Source organism: Brienomyrus brachyistius, chromosome 20 (genome assembly GCF_023856365.1).
Source record: "Brienomyrus brachyistius isolate T26 chromosome 20, BBRACH_0.4, whole genome shotgun sequence".
Lineage (NCBI taxonomy): Eukaryota > Metazoa > Chordata > Actinopteri > Osteoglossiformes > Mormyridae > Brienomyrus > Brienomyrus brachyistius.
The window spans coordinates 11449074-11465876 of NC_064552.1; the positions used below are offsets into that span (position 1 = coordinate 11449074).

The following is a 16803-nucleotide window of genomic DNA, read 5'->3' on the forward strand; positions in this document are numbered from 1 at the left end:
TTCCTAAAAGATATGAAACATTTAGTTTACATTGACTAGGCTATTTGAGCCGAAGTCTTATCCATGCAAATGAATATTTAGTACCTTGAAATCCTTTCTTTGTCTGAATACAATAAGCACCACGGTATGATTTTTCATGTTTGTACTCACTCGATGTTAGGCGTCGCTAACAGCTGGCACCTCGGGATAGGGTCAGGAGGGCACAGTTTAATGGTTCACTAAAGGGTCACCCAACCAGTCGTTACTGAAGGTGCAACCTTTTGCAGGTACCCTTTCACTGATCTGTGGCCAAGTAGAGCCGATATGATAATTTCCCCGAATTCTAACACGTGTCATTTTCGTCAAGTCTGTTTTTGTCGATACAAAGACGTTTTACGGCGTGTCTTTTACTCTCGGGAGACAGTCGCACCCATTTTTACGTAAATGAGAAGGTGTAAATGAGATATTTGCTTTCCAGTCATCTCCCCGTTGAGAAACGGACGTGAATTATGTCAAAAGAATTCACATAGTAATATAATTTATTGATGACGCAGTTGGGCGATTTCCTTTTTGTGTTTGAGATCGCAATTGCTTAACAGAAAACTGTTTCAGGAAAATAGTTCAATGGACATTTACAGCCATGTTGCGGTGTTATATACAATAAAACTTCTTTCATGTTAATTTTTTTAGATACTGTACATACACATTTTTATTTTAGTGTCCGGAAACATAGGATAGATATAGGTAACCAGGAACGCGAGAAGTACATTTTCATTCAACCAAACCTTAATTATATACATTGGATTACTACAATTGTGAAATTGTCATGACAACTGCACTTTTCACCCCCTATTAGCCTGCCTAGCTAATGTCATAGTGCAGACATTTACGCCTGTAAAGCACATCATGAAGATGGATGCAGTTTCAGAAACCATTAAACTGCTGTGCCTGTTTGCCCCCCACGACAGACATACCTTATCAATTAGAATGAAGTAATTCGGTCACTGTGACCTATTATGTCCCGGCATTACTCCCCTATTTTATGTAGCATGATTTGATCCACAATTTGCGTTATCATTACTATAAAAAAAATTTCCAACCGATGCGCGAAAAATTACAGAAAAAAACGTGGAAAACTTGTTCCGCCGCAAGAAAACAAAGCGTTTTATTTTATACTCAGATATTGGCAAACATTACAGCTGTCATGATTTTTTAGTAAAATTGGGCAGGCTGGTGCGCCCGTTGAGGTAGATCTCTTCAGTTAGCCCTTACTAAACCTGCTAAAAGACATAAAGTCAGATCACAAAGCAACTTAGTTATGTTACATATATGCCTACAATCCTATAGCTAAATTCCTCTGTCGTGTTTATCTTGAAGTCTAATTCATTACAGTTTTTCTCAGTTATTTTTGCAAAATAAACAGAATCTCAGAAACTACAACAGTGAATAAATGCAGCAAATATACACTGACCTCTTTATTGTGGCCTCTTTATTAGACACTCCTATACGTAGTACCCAATAGGACCCACATTTGCCTGCAGGACCTCTTAGAATGTAGATAATTTGCGTTCAAAGAAGCCATTCTGCGCGCCACTGCTGGCGTGTTGTACTGAGCTGTTACTCGTGTCCTTCCTGTTAGCTTTAACGAGTCTGCCCATTTTCCTCCAGACCCACGCATTAACAAGGTGTTTTTGACCATAGAAATGCCACTGGCTGGCTGGTTTTCGTTAATCACCTCATTCTCTATAAACTGGAGACACTGCAGCGCGTTAAAATTCCCAGGAGAGTGACTGCATGCATGCGTCTGAGATTCAGCAGCAACCATGTCTGGCGTCAACAATCACAACACGTGGTTTCTAATACAGTATGTCAACCTTTTGATCCCTGTTGCATGCTGAACATATTTAGTTTCGCATTTGGAGGAACCGGCTGCTTCCATAAGTAAGCAGGTCTACCAATTAAACTTGCCACTGTGTGTATTTATTTATTATTATTATTATTATTATTATTATTATTATTATGAAACAGCACATATTCGTCGGATGCCAACTTTGAGGAAGATTAAGTCACTGAATAAAAAACATGCAATTTGAGCGAGCCTAAGTATCCCATAGATTTCCCATAAAGCTGACGTAATTGATGTACATTGAACATTGAATGTTTTTAGGAGGCCGGCTATTGAACCCGCAGCTACTTATCCGGCAAGAAAATTCATCTGTTGGGTCCCCGAAGCCGCAACTCCGATTAACCAAACACGTGCTTGCCTCTGCTCCAGAAGTCTACAACTCCAATACATATAAATAATTTAGAACGATACTTCGGTTTTTATATTTAATATGTACAAATAATATACAGCACACAGTTTCTCTAGAGGTGGCTCTCTTGGCAGTTTCTGTAATTAAAATAAACATGAAGTCCGTTCACGGGATGAACGACCGGCACAGTTTGCATCTTGGGAAACGTTTCCGTCGCGAGTCTCCAGTCTGCAGTGCGCAGTAGCTCCACCGCCAGGATCTTCAGTATGATTTGAGCCAGTTCCTTTCCGATGCAGCTCCTAATGCCTCCGCCGAAGGGCACGTAATGGAAGCGACCCAACTTGCCCTCGTCCCTCTCCAGTCCAAAGCGGTCTGGGTCAAACAGCTCTGGGTTCTGGTAAACAGCCGCTGTCTCGTGCGTGTCCCGGATGCTGTACATGACACTCCAGCCTTTCGGAATCTGATACCCCTTTAAACAAACCAGTCAATCAATGACGTCATGCGAAGTGAGAACAATACATAAAACTCATAACAATGCTTTTATACATTTAAAACACGAAATTTATTTATGATACCGTTATATTTCTGATTCAATTACATCTAAACCATCTCCAGTACTATTATTTCCTTCAACAGGGGGCGCGTCTAGTGTGATTATAACCTACTACTGACAAACTATATAGAACCGAAAATTATGAGTCAGATTATAACAGGGTGTATTGTTTATAATATGCTTAAACATGGATCATTTAAGAATGGTCATTTAAGCTAAAATTGAACATTTTAAGTGAGATACTGTTCAATTATTAAATGTGTACGTTATTGTAACTATTAATGAATCTAAATTTACTAGCAGCTTATCCTGTCATAGTGATCCGGGGCAGAGTACAGCGTGAACAGCGAACCTGTATATCAAGGGAGGTTTACATAAGGTGCACATTAACACACAGCGACACTCTATCGGCAATATAACATCTGATCTGAAGAGCCAATCTCTGAATTGTGGAGGGAGACTGGGATGCTCATGCAAAGTCACAGTACGCATGTATGCTGAGGCTAAATTTGAACCCACGACCCTGCACGTGCCAGGTGACCAATGCTACCAGTTAAATTTTAAAAACTTAGAAACTTCCAAGGTCAAACTTACGTCTAATTCGAAGGTCTGCAGCGCTGTTCTGTACCCCCCTGACACCGGGGGTAGAAACCGAAGCACCTCCTTGATGACACAGTCCAGGTAACGCAGCCGAGCAAGTTTCTCCATGCTCATGTAAGGCGGCTGGACGGCGGGACTGGGCCAGACCTGCCCAGCTGGCAGCGTGCGATCGCATCCCTCGATTACAGAGTTCGGATGTGAGGACGCGCCCGCATCTCCGCTTTCGCGTTTTCCCGGCGTCTCAGTCTCTGCCGCTGCGTTCTGCTTATCAACGTGCTCATTTTTACCGGGAGGCCGACGGACACAGTTTTGGCAGCAGAAACATCCGTGAGTCTTTATCTCCGATCTGAGTCTTTCCACGACGTTTGGATGTCGTAAGAGCTGAAGGATGAGCGAAGTGGCTGCGCTGGCCGTGGTTGAATGTGCGGCAAATATTAGCTCTACTGCGGTCTCCTGCAGGTTGAAGGTGCGATACAATGAGTGCTTAGAAATTTATCTGCCAGAATAAAATAGAATGATTCGTTAAAACTAAAATAGGTCATTTTATGCACACATATGCTTAGTTTCTCGTTATCTTAGGCCATGCAATTTAAATATCGCCTTACAAACTAACGTGCCCCTTAAGTTTTACCTGAAGCTCTTGAATAGTGATGTTATGGTTGTTCTCGTTGGCACTGCTCAGAATGTAATCAAAGGCATCTTCGTAACCTTCAGATTGTGGGGTCTGAAGTTTGTCCTCGATAATTCTCTTCATATAGGTGTGAAGTATTTCTCGAGCATTAATGCCCTATAAAAAATTAAATATTTGTGAACTCTGCCTTAGGCATCTTCACCTGAGTTAACACAAGAGCTATTATAGTATTACGTCACTTTGTACAGTTTTTTTTTTTTACAAACTGAAAGGCAGCTTATTTATATTTACTAAAAATATCACTTCGTGCACCGTTCAGTGACAATGATTAGGTATAATGTTTTCAGAAAGTAGTGAAATAGTATTTCACCAAACACTTACTTTGCGAAGGCCACTGAATGACACGTCAATCGGGAGAGAAAATAAGTTGTTAATCAATTGTTCGAATATTTTGGAGAGGTAAGTGACTTGGGTCTCCTCCAGGTTGAGACCCAGCAGTACTCGGACGGCGATGCGGAAGGTGAGAGATCGAGCCCCCGCATACACATTCACCGGGCCGGCACCTGAACACCACTTCGCAATTTCACACTTGATGATGTCTTGCAGGCGTGGGATATAAGTCTCCAAAGCTCCGTGGCTGAATACTTTCGCTAAAATCTTAAAAGAAAAATGAATTGTAACATTTTAACGGATGACCTTTTATACAAGCTTTAATAAGTTACTTGTTTGGACCTGGTAAACTCGATTTAAGTTGTGCCTTATGTTTCAAAATTCTGTACAGTATTACCGATTTCGCAGTAGTATTTAGTTTTACCTGTGAGTCAAACTGCAAACAAACAGCAGAGCATGTCGTGTGTCACGTTACACCACCATTCTTACTTTTCTTTTCAGTTTGTGAAGATCTCCAATGGAGTTCACCAGGGTATTGGGTCCAAGGATGATGCGTGTGCTTTGAGGCCACTGTGTACACACTAAGTAATGCTCCCCAAGGAGAATTTTGCGGATATTTTCTGCTCCCGTGACCCGGATAACAGGTTTTCCCAACAGGTGGGTTTTAAATACATTTCCATACTTCTCTCTTCTGGAGATGTGAAAGGTAGACCCCTGTTGTACAAACAAAATGCATGAATGATTTATTCCCGCCTTAAATAGTGACGTCGACAGTCTATTTTTAACTACGTATATAGGTTACCGTGGGATTAAAACCACGTTTCCGCACTGACCACATTTTGTTTAGGAAGATGACATTCCATGAAAAATGCACCAATGACAAAATATGTACGAACTGGAACGGAGAAAATGACTTATGTTGTTATGCCTATACTAGAAACACTAAATGTGAAACATGAGTGATAAGTGAGTGTTTAGCATCCTCGTTTGCAGAGCTACATTATATGGAGCTGTAGGAAATTAGCCCTAAAATTGCACCTGAAATAGCCAGTGGAAAGTTTCTCCCACGAGAGGCCACCCCATGGAGCCCTTGGGCAGGGGCAGTTTGCAGTCTTTGTCCCGCGTGCTGGTCCATCTGATGTTCCATATTTGCCGGGAAAAAGCAAGAAGCAACAGCACAGATAACAGAGATGTGATGGCAGTGCCCAGCACCTGGAAATTAAGCTCCAGCATCTTCAAGATCCAAGAGCGCCTCTAATTCAAAAACGTTCTTCTGGGAACACTTAGTCCACCGACAAAACGTGATTTGGAAGGATTTGTGCCAACTCTTGTTTCAGATGCCTAGAAATATAGTGCACTTTTGAAACAGAATACAGTTCATATTCATTTGAATCGCAAAAAAATCTACTTAAATATAACGATTTCGTATGAAATCTAATTGTAAAAGCAGATTAAACGTAAGGATATTTTTTCCTAATAAAAATTACGAAACATCCCAACATTTCTTCTATGTCGTTTCGCAGGGTATAGTTTACGACTTTGCTCAGGCTACGCCGTTTGCTTCATTACCAAATGTGAACAGACATCCAGTTTCATTAGAAGACAGCACAGCAGTCATTAAAAATCGAGCCATGAAATAAGACAAATCGTCCGATGTGAACACTGAAAAATTACTTCCCTCTAAACGTGAAACTTAGATTAATCTTACCTTGATGCACTTTTAGGCGTACGAAATAAAATGTTCTGCAAAGAGCGCAAATCGTTGCCTGAAAGTATTTCCCCCCCCAAGTGCAATCTTCTTTATGTTTTCTGCTCGCATGGTGCTTTATAGATATTGGCGCACCATACGATCCACCTTCGCAGATGACGTACTTTGTTTTGAATATTTGGAGGTTGATAAATCGACAAGAGTAAAGCCAAGTTTCCCAAAATACACCCTCGGATATGGGGCAGCCAGATGAGCGGCTTTGGGACCTTGTGGTGAAAAAAAAGGTTTGAGAGTTGAATGGCAGCTCACTGAGAAAACAGGTAACCTACCGCAAATCCACATCCGGCCCTGCAGTGGAAATACGATAATGCAATCTTCTGCCACCGTCATCTCCCCCACTTTCATGCTTTTGTCGCCGTTTAGAATCCGCATTTTTATGGACGGTATCACCGTTGTAGAACATTGTAATAATTCCGTCGATAGTGACTATATGAAACCGAAATTGCGACTGAAGTATGATTTACTTTTTTTTTTTAAATAACACGTTTAAGTCTTACCACGACCATTTACTTTATGAGCGACTGAATTGTGAATGGTTCTGCAGTCATGGTAATTTAATAAAGAACAAATACTACATGTGGAAATTAAAAGTTCTAAAACAAATGCACACCTAATAACATCATTGTCTACAATTACTTGAATATATTCATGTAATCGAGGATGGTTCACGGATGTTGATTTATTTTGCTGTATGATGTAAAGTGAACAAGCCCGTTATAGTAATTTTCGATGTGTGATTTGAGGTGCTTGTCTTACCGACACCCAGCATAATGCAGTTAATTCTTAAATGATTTAAACGAGATTATTACCAGTTGATGTAGGTTTCTAATCAGAATGGCCAAGCGTTATACACACAAAGCACACGTTCTGTTTTGGTTGGTTTTAATAACACTTTTAAAAAATGTTCATCAGGCAACCTTCCCTAAAATATATCATCTGAACATTTAGGCCAATATGCTTTTACTTCAAATATTAGCCATGCAAGTTTAAAGTTTAGTGCTTAGTGTTTAATATGGTGGTGTCCATGTTGTCCCCTTATACAGAAGCTGCTAGATCTTGTGCCACCTGGTTGTAATACATTGAAATAAAAAAAAATTATGTTTACAGAAGCAACTTGTCTGATTTTATCGCTTTCCAAAAGGATGCTTTCTGTTCAATCACAAATATAACAATTAAATGAGTTTTTTTTTAGTAAATTGCTATGAAATACAGCGACGACATGCAGGGGATGTGGCACACACTCTTCACTCAGTGGGCTGACCCTATGTGCCTGTGAAGAGGGCTGCCGGTTTCAGCCCAGCCTTGGCGTAAGTCACGTGTCTGCCGGCTCCATGGGTATCGCTGCAGGCGGCTGCCCTTCGCTGCCAGACTTGCTCTCACCCACATATTTATCTGCGTGTCATGCAGTGCAAGATGGGGTAGGCGAAAAGAGAATTTCCCCATGGCGATCAATAAAGTATTATCATTATTAATTATTATTATGCAATGCCCTGTTGAATATGAAATACCTATTATAGATATTTTTGATGTTAACACCACAAGTTCAAACAACCTGTTATATACTGTACAATATTAATCAATATAATCTTACATAGAAAAGCATTTTTACTTTTTTCAATTTGTCTCACCAATATATTCCTAAAAATACTGCATACGTGAAGATATATAATCAGCATCAATTTTTATTTACATTGAATTTCATTTCTTACATTTAAATAACATCTACGTAAAGCAAAAGAGCTATGTATTTATTGCAAACACTCAAATAAGAAAGCGATGTACAGTAGGAAAGCTGCGGCGAGCCGACTCAAGGGAGCACGCGGAAGGTCGTTAGCGCGTGCTTACGCTCGTCCTCTCAGGGCTTGAAATGATTATCACAGTCACCATATTATAACTGCGCATAGGAGGGTTGAAGGGAACACTTAAGTAAAAGGGTATGAGTAACAGGTCGGCTACAGTGAGTTTCAGAGAACTGTGACAGGCTGCCATAGGAAACTACCAGGGCGAAGTTTGCTGCAGGTCTTTCTTCAGGTTCCCTATATTACATTGTTACATCAAACAGGCTCACGTGTTCCTTCCATGCACAAAGGCATCAAGTAATTATGTTGAAAGGACAATTTAGTTTTCCCTTCATCAAACAACTTAGTTATCGATAAACTGAAATGCAGGTACTTTCGGGGGTCAAGAAAACTTCCCATATTATATATATATATATATATATATATATATTTTTTAAGCAACAGAGTAAACATGAGTTCTATTGCATTACATTTTTAAAAACAAATGTGCTGTCTGTACATTTCCCAATACATTATCATCTGTAAAAAGAAAAATGCAAACAATCTTCAGTGCAAAATGCCTATTATAGTAGTACGGACCGAGAAAGACTTAGAGCCCAATTAAGAAATGTTACATCCTCACACCGTTAGCAGGTCTGTGTATGAGACTGAAATGAACCAATTATTGCTTGTTTTTATACTTTAGCACAGCACTCTAAAGCATCTGAACCTAAGAGCTGACAGTTCACCCTGAGACAAAACAAAGTATAAATCAAAGTAGTGTTTTGGGTGCAAGTAATTACCTCAGAATTACTTAAAACCTTTAATTCCACTTCTTAAAAAGCACGTACACGTTTCCTTCGATGAAAGGAAAAGTATGCATAAGGGTATGGGTATACAAGAAGGTCTCTCCATTTTAAATAATAAATCACCAGCATTATGCAAGGTCCCTTGTTGAAAATGTTGACCATTCAGTCGTCATCCTGTTTCCATCCAGTCTAAGGGGAGCGCTGCACACTCGTAAATGTATTTACAGTATATTGCATTATAGAGCATTTTGCAGATACCTTTGAAGATCAGCCCCGCTTTGGGACTTCATGGTCCAGTCACAGGTCTCTGGGCGGTACATTCTCACTGACCCAGAACACCAGCCGCTTGCGGTGTTACAATCATAGCACATTCACGATATACAAAACGTAGTTATCAGCCATTAAAAATACATTAAAAAAAAAAAAAAAAAAAATCACTGCTCATATGTGTAAGGGTCCGTGAAACTGTTCTCGTTTTTTGCCCTGTTCACACGCGGTGTCGATCCAGTCTGGTCTGAAGGAATCTGCCTCTAGGGATGCTGGGACATTCCATTCACCAGGCTTCTCAGCTGCTTCACCACCGTCTCTATCAGCTTCTGCTTGTCACGGTCGTTCTTTCTGAACTGGGAGAAGATGTTGTTCTTTTTGCTTGTGTCCTTCATTCTGTAAGAGCAGGTGACAGAAGGTTCGAGTTGTCGAACTGCGAATCAGCCAGCAGTAATCCCTAACTCCTTTTACAGCTGACAGTAACTGGTTGGCAGTAGTCTTAAGTTCTTAGCAGCATATGCAATAGCCAGAATAGTGCAAAGATTTTCCCTGAAACTCTGCCTTCCCATATGCCTGCTTATTGAGTTAATACTGTCTATAATTTCTTATACACAATTTCACAGAATTACCACATAATTTCACCGAATGCTAAATATGTCATACAAATGAATTTGCTATATGAAAGCAACTTAATGAATATTATCATGATTAACTGAGGGACCAAGTAAGCAATGCACTTTAAAAAAAAAATACGTACCCCCTGTACACTCTGAGAAGCATGTGTGAACAGACAGAAAGGGCAAATACTTTTAAGTGCAAGTATATTTTACCTACATTCATGATTATACAACTGAGACATCAACATACAAGCAATTGGGAACGACGTGAGGAATAAGTCTGTATGCAGAGGGATTGCTGTGTGCTTACATAGGTAACCACACACACACACACACACACACACGCGCGCGCGCACACACACACACACACACACACGCGCGCGCGCACACACACACACACACACACACACACACACACACACACACGCACACGCACACGCACACGCACACGCACACACCAAGACATGCAACAGGATGGGCGTGCAAAGACTCACTTCTCCAGAAGTGCAAGTGCAGTAGAGGGATTGACGCGCAGATACTTCGAGGTTGGCTGTCCGTAGTCCGCTAGATAGGTGGACCAATCCCACACCATGAACAAGTCCAGAAGCTTTCGGGACAGAAGCCGAGATGTCAAATCAGCAGTGGAAACACTTCAGATCTACAGCACACAGAAAGCCGTTTTAATACTCATGGATTACATTTGTCATTTCAGACACTTCAATTCATTTTGTAAAGAGAAAAAGAGTCTATTTTTAGTTCTGCCTCATTATTTGTTGCTAAGTTACTCATCGCCTGCTATTATACAGCTGTGGAATAAGGGAGACCACTCATTATTTTTTAAAAATCTGAATTTTTAAATCCTGGATTTATCCTGGCTCTGCTGGCAAAAGGCTACACACAGCGTGGCAGGCTGCTTCCAGGCTCAAAGTTTCTAAGACAGTGGTACACAAACAAAAGTAAACAAGGTGAAGCAGGAGACATTGGCAATGACCAAACACCAGCCAGGTAGAGGGCAGAAGTAGCTTTCTAATGCCAGAGATGACTGTCAACTTATCTGGCAGTGCCTCATAAATCAGAGGATGACCTCAAGTGACCTTCAAAAAGAACGGGAGACATTAAGTGCTGTGAAGTGCATTGCTAGAGCAGTTCATAACAGGCTCCTAGAGGCAGGACTGAAGACCCATAAAGCGATGAAGAAGCTCTTCATCAGTGAGATGCACGGAAAATCTAGGATGGAGTTTCTTACAGAGGTACATACCCATGAATTGAGAAATGGGCAAAACTGACATTTTTGCTGCGGTCTCAATTTTTTCCGGAGCTATATATTGGTGAGAAACTAATAATAATTCATGACAGACAGAAACACTCAGGCTCCTTGCATGCTCCTGGCCGGCGCCCCACACACACACACACACACGGTCCACGGGCTCCTATTTAAACACAGTGCTGTGTCGCAGGTATTATTAACCGTGGGCCGAGACGGTGGAGGCGCAGGAGAGATAATCCGCTGCGGAGAAAGGGAGGAATGCCCGGCTGACCCCTGGATAACCCACGGCAGAGATTAGCTCAGGTCCCCGTCGGCCAATGGAGACTCTGCTGCCGCGAGTGGCTCTCCTGGCGCTCTGCAGGAAGGTCCCACAGCTCTGACCTTTGGCACCTTTGCCCATTTAAACCCTGGCCTCTGGCTCGACTCTGTTTTCCTTTCAATCCTAAATTGACTGGCGTGGGACTTTGTGATAAATAAACTGTAAAGTGACAAGTGAAATGAGTTCACATGTTTGTGTATGTTAATATGAATTGATAGCGGGAGAGCGGTAAGTAGCTTATGTACTGTACAAACAGCTCAGAGATGGCCGGTTCGTGCCCCAAGTCCTCGTGCCCCAAGCCGGTTGCCCCTAGCAGGTTAGATGGCGTTGAGTGTTTGCGATTCCTGCTGAGCTAAGCAGACCCCTTATCATCTCGCCAATCATCACTGCCGCAGGGAGTGGGATGGATGGGGCTTCTCATGCCAGCACCCCCCCCCCCCCACCCCCGAATTAGAAACGATGCAGTAAACCACCCCCTCTCCGCTACATACCAGCTATCCAGGCTGAAGGACTTTGAAGCATCTGGTTAATGAATTTTTAATGCACCATGGTTTGCTTATTTACTGTTTTTATCTACTCCATTATGGACGCAGTACTGTTACATTATATGTGTCACCGGTTATTGATGAGAGATCCGGAGAAAAATGCAAATGCAAAATGACAGCTGATATTACCGCTTCCCGAAAGGCCTTTCAGACACATTACTGGCGCAGAGGACTTGGTTTCAAAGACCCTCCAACACTGGACGCTCTGTACGCGACAGACAGCGACGCCATGGACGTGTTCCCACGTAAACAGAAAAGGCCAAACCTTAAACACACAGAGCCGACCCGGCTCTGTGGCAAACGTGTAGCGGGGCCCAGTGACCCGGAGAAGGGGAACACGTGGAAGAGAACAAACAGCGAGTTCACCGGGAGTTCTCTCCCTCTGCCGGGAGGCTGTTCCCAGCCTTGGCTCTAATCCTTTCCACCCTGTACTACCCCACAGGAGCACAAGCACCCAGGAGGCGCAGCTACAGAAGCAGCATCGGAACCCAAACTGCAGTCCCTTACCGCTCCCCCTAACTTCCCGAGCTTCTCCGTCAGTCCAGCTTAGAAGCGCCAAAGGCACCATTTAGACACGCTTAACTGGAATCCGGGAAGCAGTTTTTTTTTTTCGTTTTTTTTTTTCCTTGAGCTCAATTATAAATTCTTCCTCAAAGATACGCGTGCAAAAGGAGAATGTATCAGGGACAGGCTCAAAGGGCAAGCGGCAGCTTGCAGGAGATTAGAAGATACGGGATGAACACGGAGGTCCCCTTTTCTTCTCTGCTAACACATAATTTAATTGTGATGAAGGTATCAGCTGTGCCCTGCAAACACACTTGAAGGTAGAGAATGAATTACAATGAACATTCCAAATACCATTAATATATCTGTCACACTGGCATATAATATATATTTAATATCAGATATATCTGGCATTTGGTTTGCACTACCAGCATCCAAACAATTTTTTTTTTCTATGACATATGAATATTGGGGGCTGTAAATCTCAGCGGGACGCAACGGCTCCATGCAGATCCGCAGTAAAACAGCTTGTAGCAGACGCTCGTTTCCATGGTGTCAAAGCAGCTCGACAGACTGGAGGCTACACTTTGCCTTTTGTTTTGCAGGAACCTTGCACATCCCAGCCAAAGTTTTGCAAGAAATAGATGGACGAGACAACAGAGATGAAATGGGAAACTGAGGAAAGGCCACAGAATCCCACTGGGTTTTGAGTACTGAGTGGCAGCTGAGAGTAACAGACTCGCTTAACTAAATGACGCAAAAAAAATAGTAAGACAGAGGATGTGAGCAGAATTCCTCTTCAGAATGGCACCGATCAAACTCTGCCTTCGCTATTAAAACCCAAAATCTCCAGATTACCAAGGAGCGCCGGACAGTCGGCAGCAGGTGTAAACCTGCGGAGCAAAGCATCCCGAGTGTGAGATAATGAGGGTAAGGAAAGCAGGGCTTGCTGACAAAAGGCGAATGGGCGGAAGGGGAAGGGGAACCATTGAGAGGGAAGGCCGGGCCTCCATTAGCGATTCCAACAAGGGCCCGAGAGATTCCCATCTTTCAATTCTGGGTCAGTTCCATCTCAAAGGGAGGCCATTTCCACTGATGTGTCTATTAGCTGCAGACTTTCACCAGGTCACATCCACTTTCATTCTTTGCGAAGCCCCCCCCCGCCCCACCCACACACATTTTGAATGGTACCGCGGCCACCCCGAGTTGCCCCGTGACTGCGGGGGGTGCTGATGTGAGGCCGTCCAAGTGGGGGGTTCCTGGCCCAGGAAAGGGTCATTTATCTCGAAGCAAATTTAAAAACGTCACCCACTCCATTTGAGAAATAACGTGACAAAAAGTGTTGAAAGATAAAGGTTTTATGGAGAGAAAGTGTAGACATAACCTGAACTGTGTAGCATGTACAGAAACCTGCAGGAGGGGCAGAGTCATGTGACAGAGTCATGTGATCAGGAGCTGAGGCTCCTGAACAAGGTGGACAGCTTCTCCCGGGAAGAACGTGAAGGCCATGGATTTGTGGAGAGTTGCATCTGTCATCCGATCTCCTAGACCAAACTAATAACAACAGAACGTTCGTGTTTCGCACCTTTGAAGATGAAGTCGGACGCTGTGAGACTGTCAGGAAGCTAAAACACAGTGTCTTCATACCCACACTGACGCGGAAACATACATAAGCACCTTCAGAGTGAATAGCGATCAGGCTACCAGGCACGATGTCAGTGCGCAGGTTTGGAACAGTGTTGTCTACACACAACTTCAGGAAGCGTCTCGAATTACATGAAGATTGATGGGACACGAATGTGTGGAATCAACACGTCTCAGACTGAAATGTGACGGGTTCGGTGCCTCGCATTAAGCGGGAGGATTAAGGCATTAGAAATGTTAATAAAGTCACATTACTTGGAAACAGGCCACCAATATTTATAGATAAGTTTTTTTTAAATCTTTGTTGGACGGAGTGCAAGCAGCAGCAGAGCTTTTCTCAGGCCATTAGATGAATCTCCTGTGAGCTCCGATGAAGGATTCTAGCTCCCTCCCACCTGTGAAAGCCAGTCACTTGAGGTCGCAATTAGAAGGTGACCAAAAATGTTCGGTTTACGTTTAGGGGACGAAGAGAGACAGAATGTCTGGAAGCAGCGACTGCAAAAGCGTGAGCAAGCCTGGGCTTTTCAGAGAGCCCCGGCGTTAGAGCTGCAGTCCATTAGCCCCCCCCCCAGTCCCAGGGACACAAAGAGCACAGGGATTCTGGGGGCCATGAGCACTTCCCAAACCCACAGAGGACCAACACCCCCGCCTCCCTCAACCGCTGGGGTCGGCCAGCTCAAAGGCTTACCTGTCGGAGGTCAATAAACGCCAGCTGCAGTGTGTCTCCTTGGAATCCCGGCACTGGTTCTGAGCTGGCAAACACTGCAGGGAGAGGCGCACACACACACACACACATACAGTCAGACTGCAGCTGCAATTGCTCTATTCAGGCTGTTGCATATAATACTCATCAGCACTGATCTGGATGCTCCGAGCTTTTCTTGGACGCATCTGCAGGATATCCAATCTTTTTAAAAGCTCATACATTTAATGAGTACAGTCACTCACTGCAAAGCCGGCCAAGATCTCCTTCACTAATGAAGAACTGAGGAATAATAAGCATCAGAAGCAGAGAACAGACAGCCAAAAGAACCAAAAAAAAACATGATGGCTGGATCCTACTTAATGTCAAACAAGCCACACAACTGTGATTTTAAAAGGAAAATTTGATTTGGATAAATATATATATATATATGGACACCCCAGCACTTCCGTTAATGTTTACGACCCCAGCTCAGGCCTGAAAAACAATTATTCATACACAATCTGCACATTTTGATACGGCTAAAATAAAACCGTCACACTTTTAGCCGCTAAAGCAAGTCCCGCACCGTACGTTCGGCAGCTACGATGAAATTCCGCACAGAAGTCGTTAAACCGCGCGTGGGGCTTAGCCCTCCTGCACGTGAGATAAAACGCGGCACGCCAAACCCCCCGGGAAGGGTGAGGTGTGAAAGGTCGCGGGATAACTACACCGCGGCACACACAAATCACTCACCGCGGACAGACACGCATAATCCTTAAAGAAAACACGCTTGGCGCGCCTCCTATCCTGACTCACTGACAGAAATGCAGCTTAAGTTACCTCCAGCGATGAGTGCTACGCGGCGGCATTGTGGAGAGTAACCGTCGGGCTCGCGCTGGGCGGGGGGCGGGCGGGGGTGGGACGCCTCTCATTCAGAGCCGGCCCTGGCTCTTACCTAGCATCCCCCTGAAGGCAGGCAGCCCGCATGACCCATCTTTCACTTACAGTAGGAAGCTGCACGCCAAGTTTGTGTGCAAAGCTAATGGGAAGTGACCCCTCCCAAAACCATATATCCTGGGGAGGGTCAGCAAGAAAAATCAGGGAGGCTGACAGGGTGCTGCGTAAATCAAGACTTAAAGCAGGTTGGTGTCTGAAACACACCCCTGACTGATTTTGTTAATGACAACCCACCCCCCGGCCCACCTCGACACCACCCACCCTTGCAAACTGCAACTTCGGCACAGCACAGTGGAGGTGGGGGGCTTCTCCCTCAGGGAAAACGGGGCTGTGGACGATCTCGTCAACACAGGAGAGCCCTGGGGCCTGGTATGTTCTGAGACAGCGTGGCTCCAGCAACGGAGATCCAAAGCTTGTGGATTACGTTAAACACCCGGTCAATTTCACGCCGGGGCTTATACACATCTCATTAAAGGGTCCTAAGACAGCGGGTTTGGAACTTCACCTTTGTCAAACAGATCTTTTCAAGAATACAAAGCCGATAAGCTTTGAACAGTGACAGCTGGGTTGTAACTGGGATCGCAGATAATCTCCCTCAACACAACGGTGGGATGAAGGAGTAGCGGAAGAAAGCGTCCCGATGAATGGCTGCGGACATGTAACCGCAAGCTCGGGGGTTCGAGTCCGCAGGAAAGCACTACTGTAGTGCCCTTTGAGGAAGGTATATACATGATGGAGAAAAAAAAACTCATAAACTTTAAGTAAAAAATAATAAATAACAATCAGATAAATGATAACAAACGACAAAATGATAGCGGAGGCGAACTTCAGCAAAGCAGTGGGGCGATGTGGCCGGGATGTGGCAACAAGCGGGAGCCGGTCGCCGGCAGCACAGAGACTAATTACAGAAGGCGAAATGCGGCGTTTCCAGGACAAATGCAAGAAAGGGTGCTCAAGTTCACCCCACGGGAACTTCAACACCATCAGATCCCACTCCTCCACCGGCATTTCCAGAAGAACTTCTGACTGCACCGTCTGCCTTAGATCTGTATCAATTTGTTTCATAAAGCTGAAAGCTGTAATTACTTCGTCTAGTGGAAACCCTCTAACAGCCATGCCAGTATTTTTAAATTAAACATGAGTAAGTAGAAATCACTGGGTTCTCTAAGGAAGTGGGTCAGACTCCCCCCCCCCTTCTGAATTAATCCCAGACTGGTAAACCGCAGTCGATAATA

At 43.7% G+C, this 16803-nt stretch overlaps 2 protein-coding genes across 6 annotated transcripts in view; both read right to left on the bottom strand.

The window, feature by feature from the left end:
- Positions 1-2296: 2296 nt before the first annotated feature.
- Positions 2297-6381, bottom strand: LOC125715598 (cytochrome P450 26B1-like). Of its 2 annotated transcripts, none has more exons than XM_048987351.1 (7): positions 6117-6381; positions 5447-5543; positions 4898-5122; positions 4400-4675; positions 4019-4174; positions 3382-3840; positions 2297-2703 (listed from the first exon to the last, which is right to left on the bottom strand). In XM_048987351.1, exons 2-7 carry the CDS (start codon positions 5489-5491, stop codon positions 2347-2349), a joined length of 1518 nt encoding a protein of 505 aa, XP_048843308.1. In that variant the 5' UTR covers positions 5492-5543; positions 6117-6381; the 3' UTR covers positions 2297-2346. The 2 variants fall into 2 exon arrangements, with proteins under 2 accessions (XP_048843308.1, XP_048843307.1); XM_048987350.1 differs by having other exon boundaries at positions 5447-5749.
- Positions 6382-7840: 1459 nt separating this feature from the next.
- The window catches only part of exoc6 (exocyst complex component 6), a 43703-nt gene continuing 34740 nt past the window's right edge, over positions 7841-16803 (bottom strand). For all 4 annotated transcript variants that reach the window (XM_048987346.1, XM_048987347.1, XM_048987348.1 and 1 more), the window contains 3 exons: positions 14615-14688; positions 10142-10254; positions 7841-9426 (listed from right to left, as the gene is read on the bottom strand). In XM_048987346.1, the coding sequence (XP_048843303.1) occupies positions 9294-9426; positions 10142-10254; positions 14615-14688 (320 nt within the window). In that variant the 3' untranslated portion in view covers positions 7841-9293. The remainder of the gene's footprint in view (positions 9427-10141; positions 10255-14614; positions 14689-16803) is intronic.

What these genes read in the sequence shown, in the direction of transcription:
- LOC125715598 (XM_048987350.1), bottom strand. Translation starts at nt 5,641, where the DNA reads ATGCTGGAGCTTAATTTCCAGGTGCTGGGCACTGCCATCACATCTCTG. An exon ending in CTTTCCACTGGCTATTTCAG is followed by an intron (nt 5,123 to 5,446) that starts GTGCAATTTTAG and finishes TTTGTACAACAG; the next exon opens with GGGTCTACCTTTCACATCTC. An exon ending in TTCACAAACTGAAAAGAAAA is followed by an intron (nt 4,676 to 4,897) that starts GTAAGAATGGTG and finishes TTTTCTTTTAAG; the next exon opens with ATTTTAGCGAAAGTATTCAG.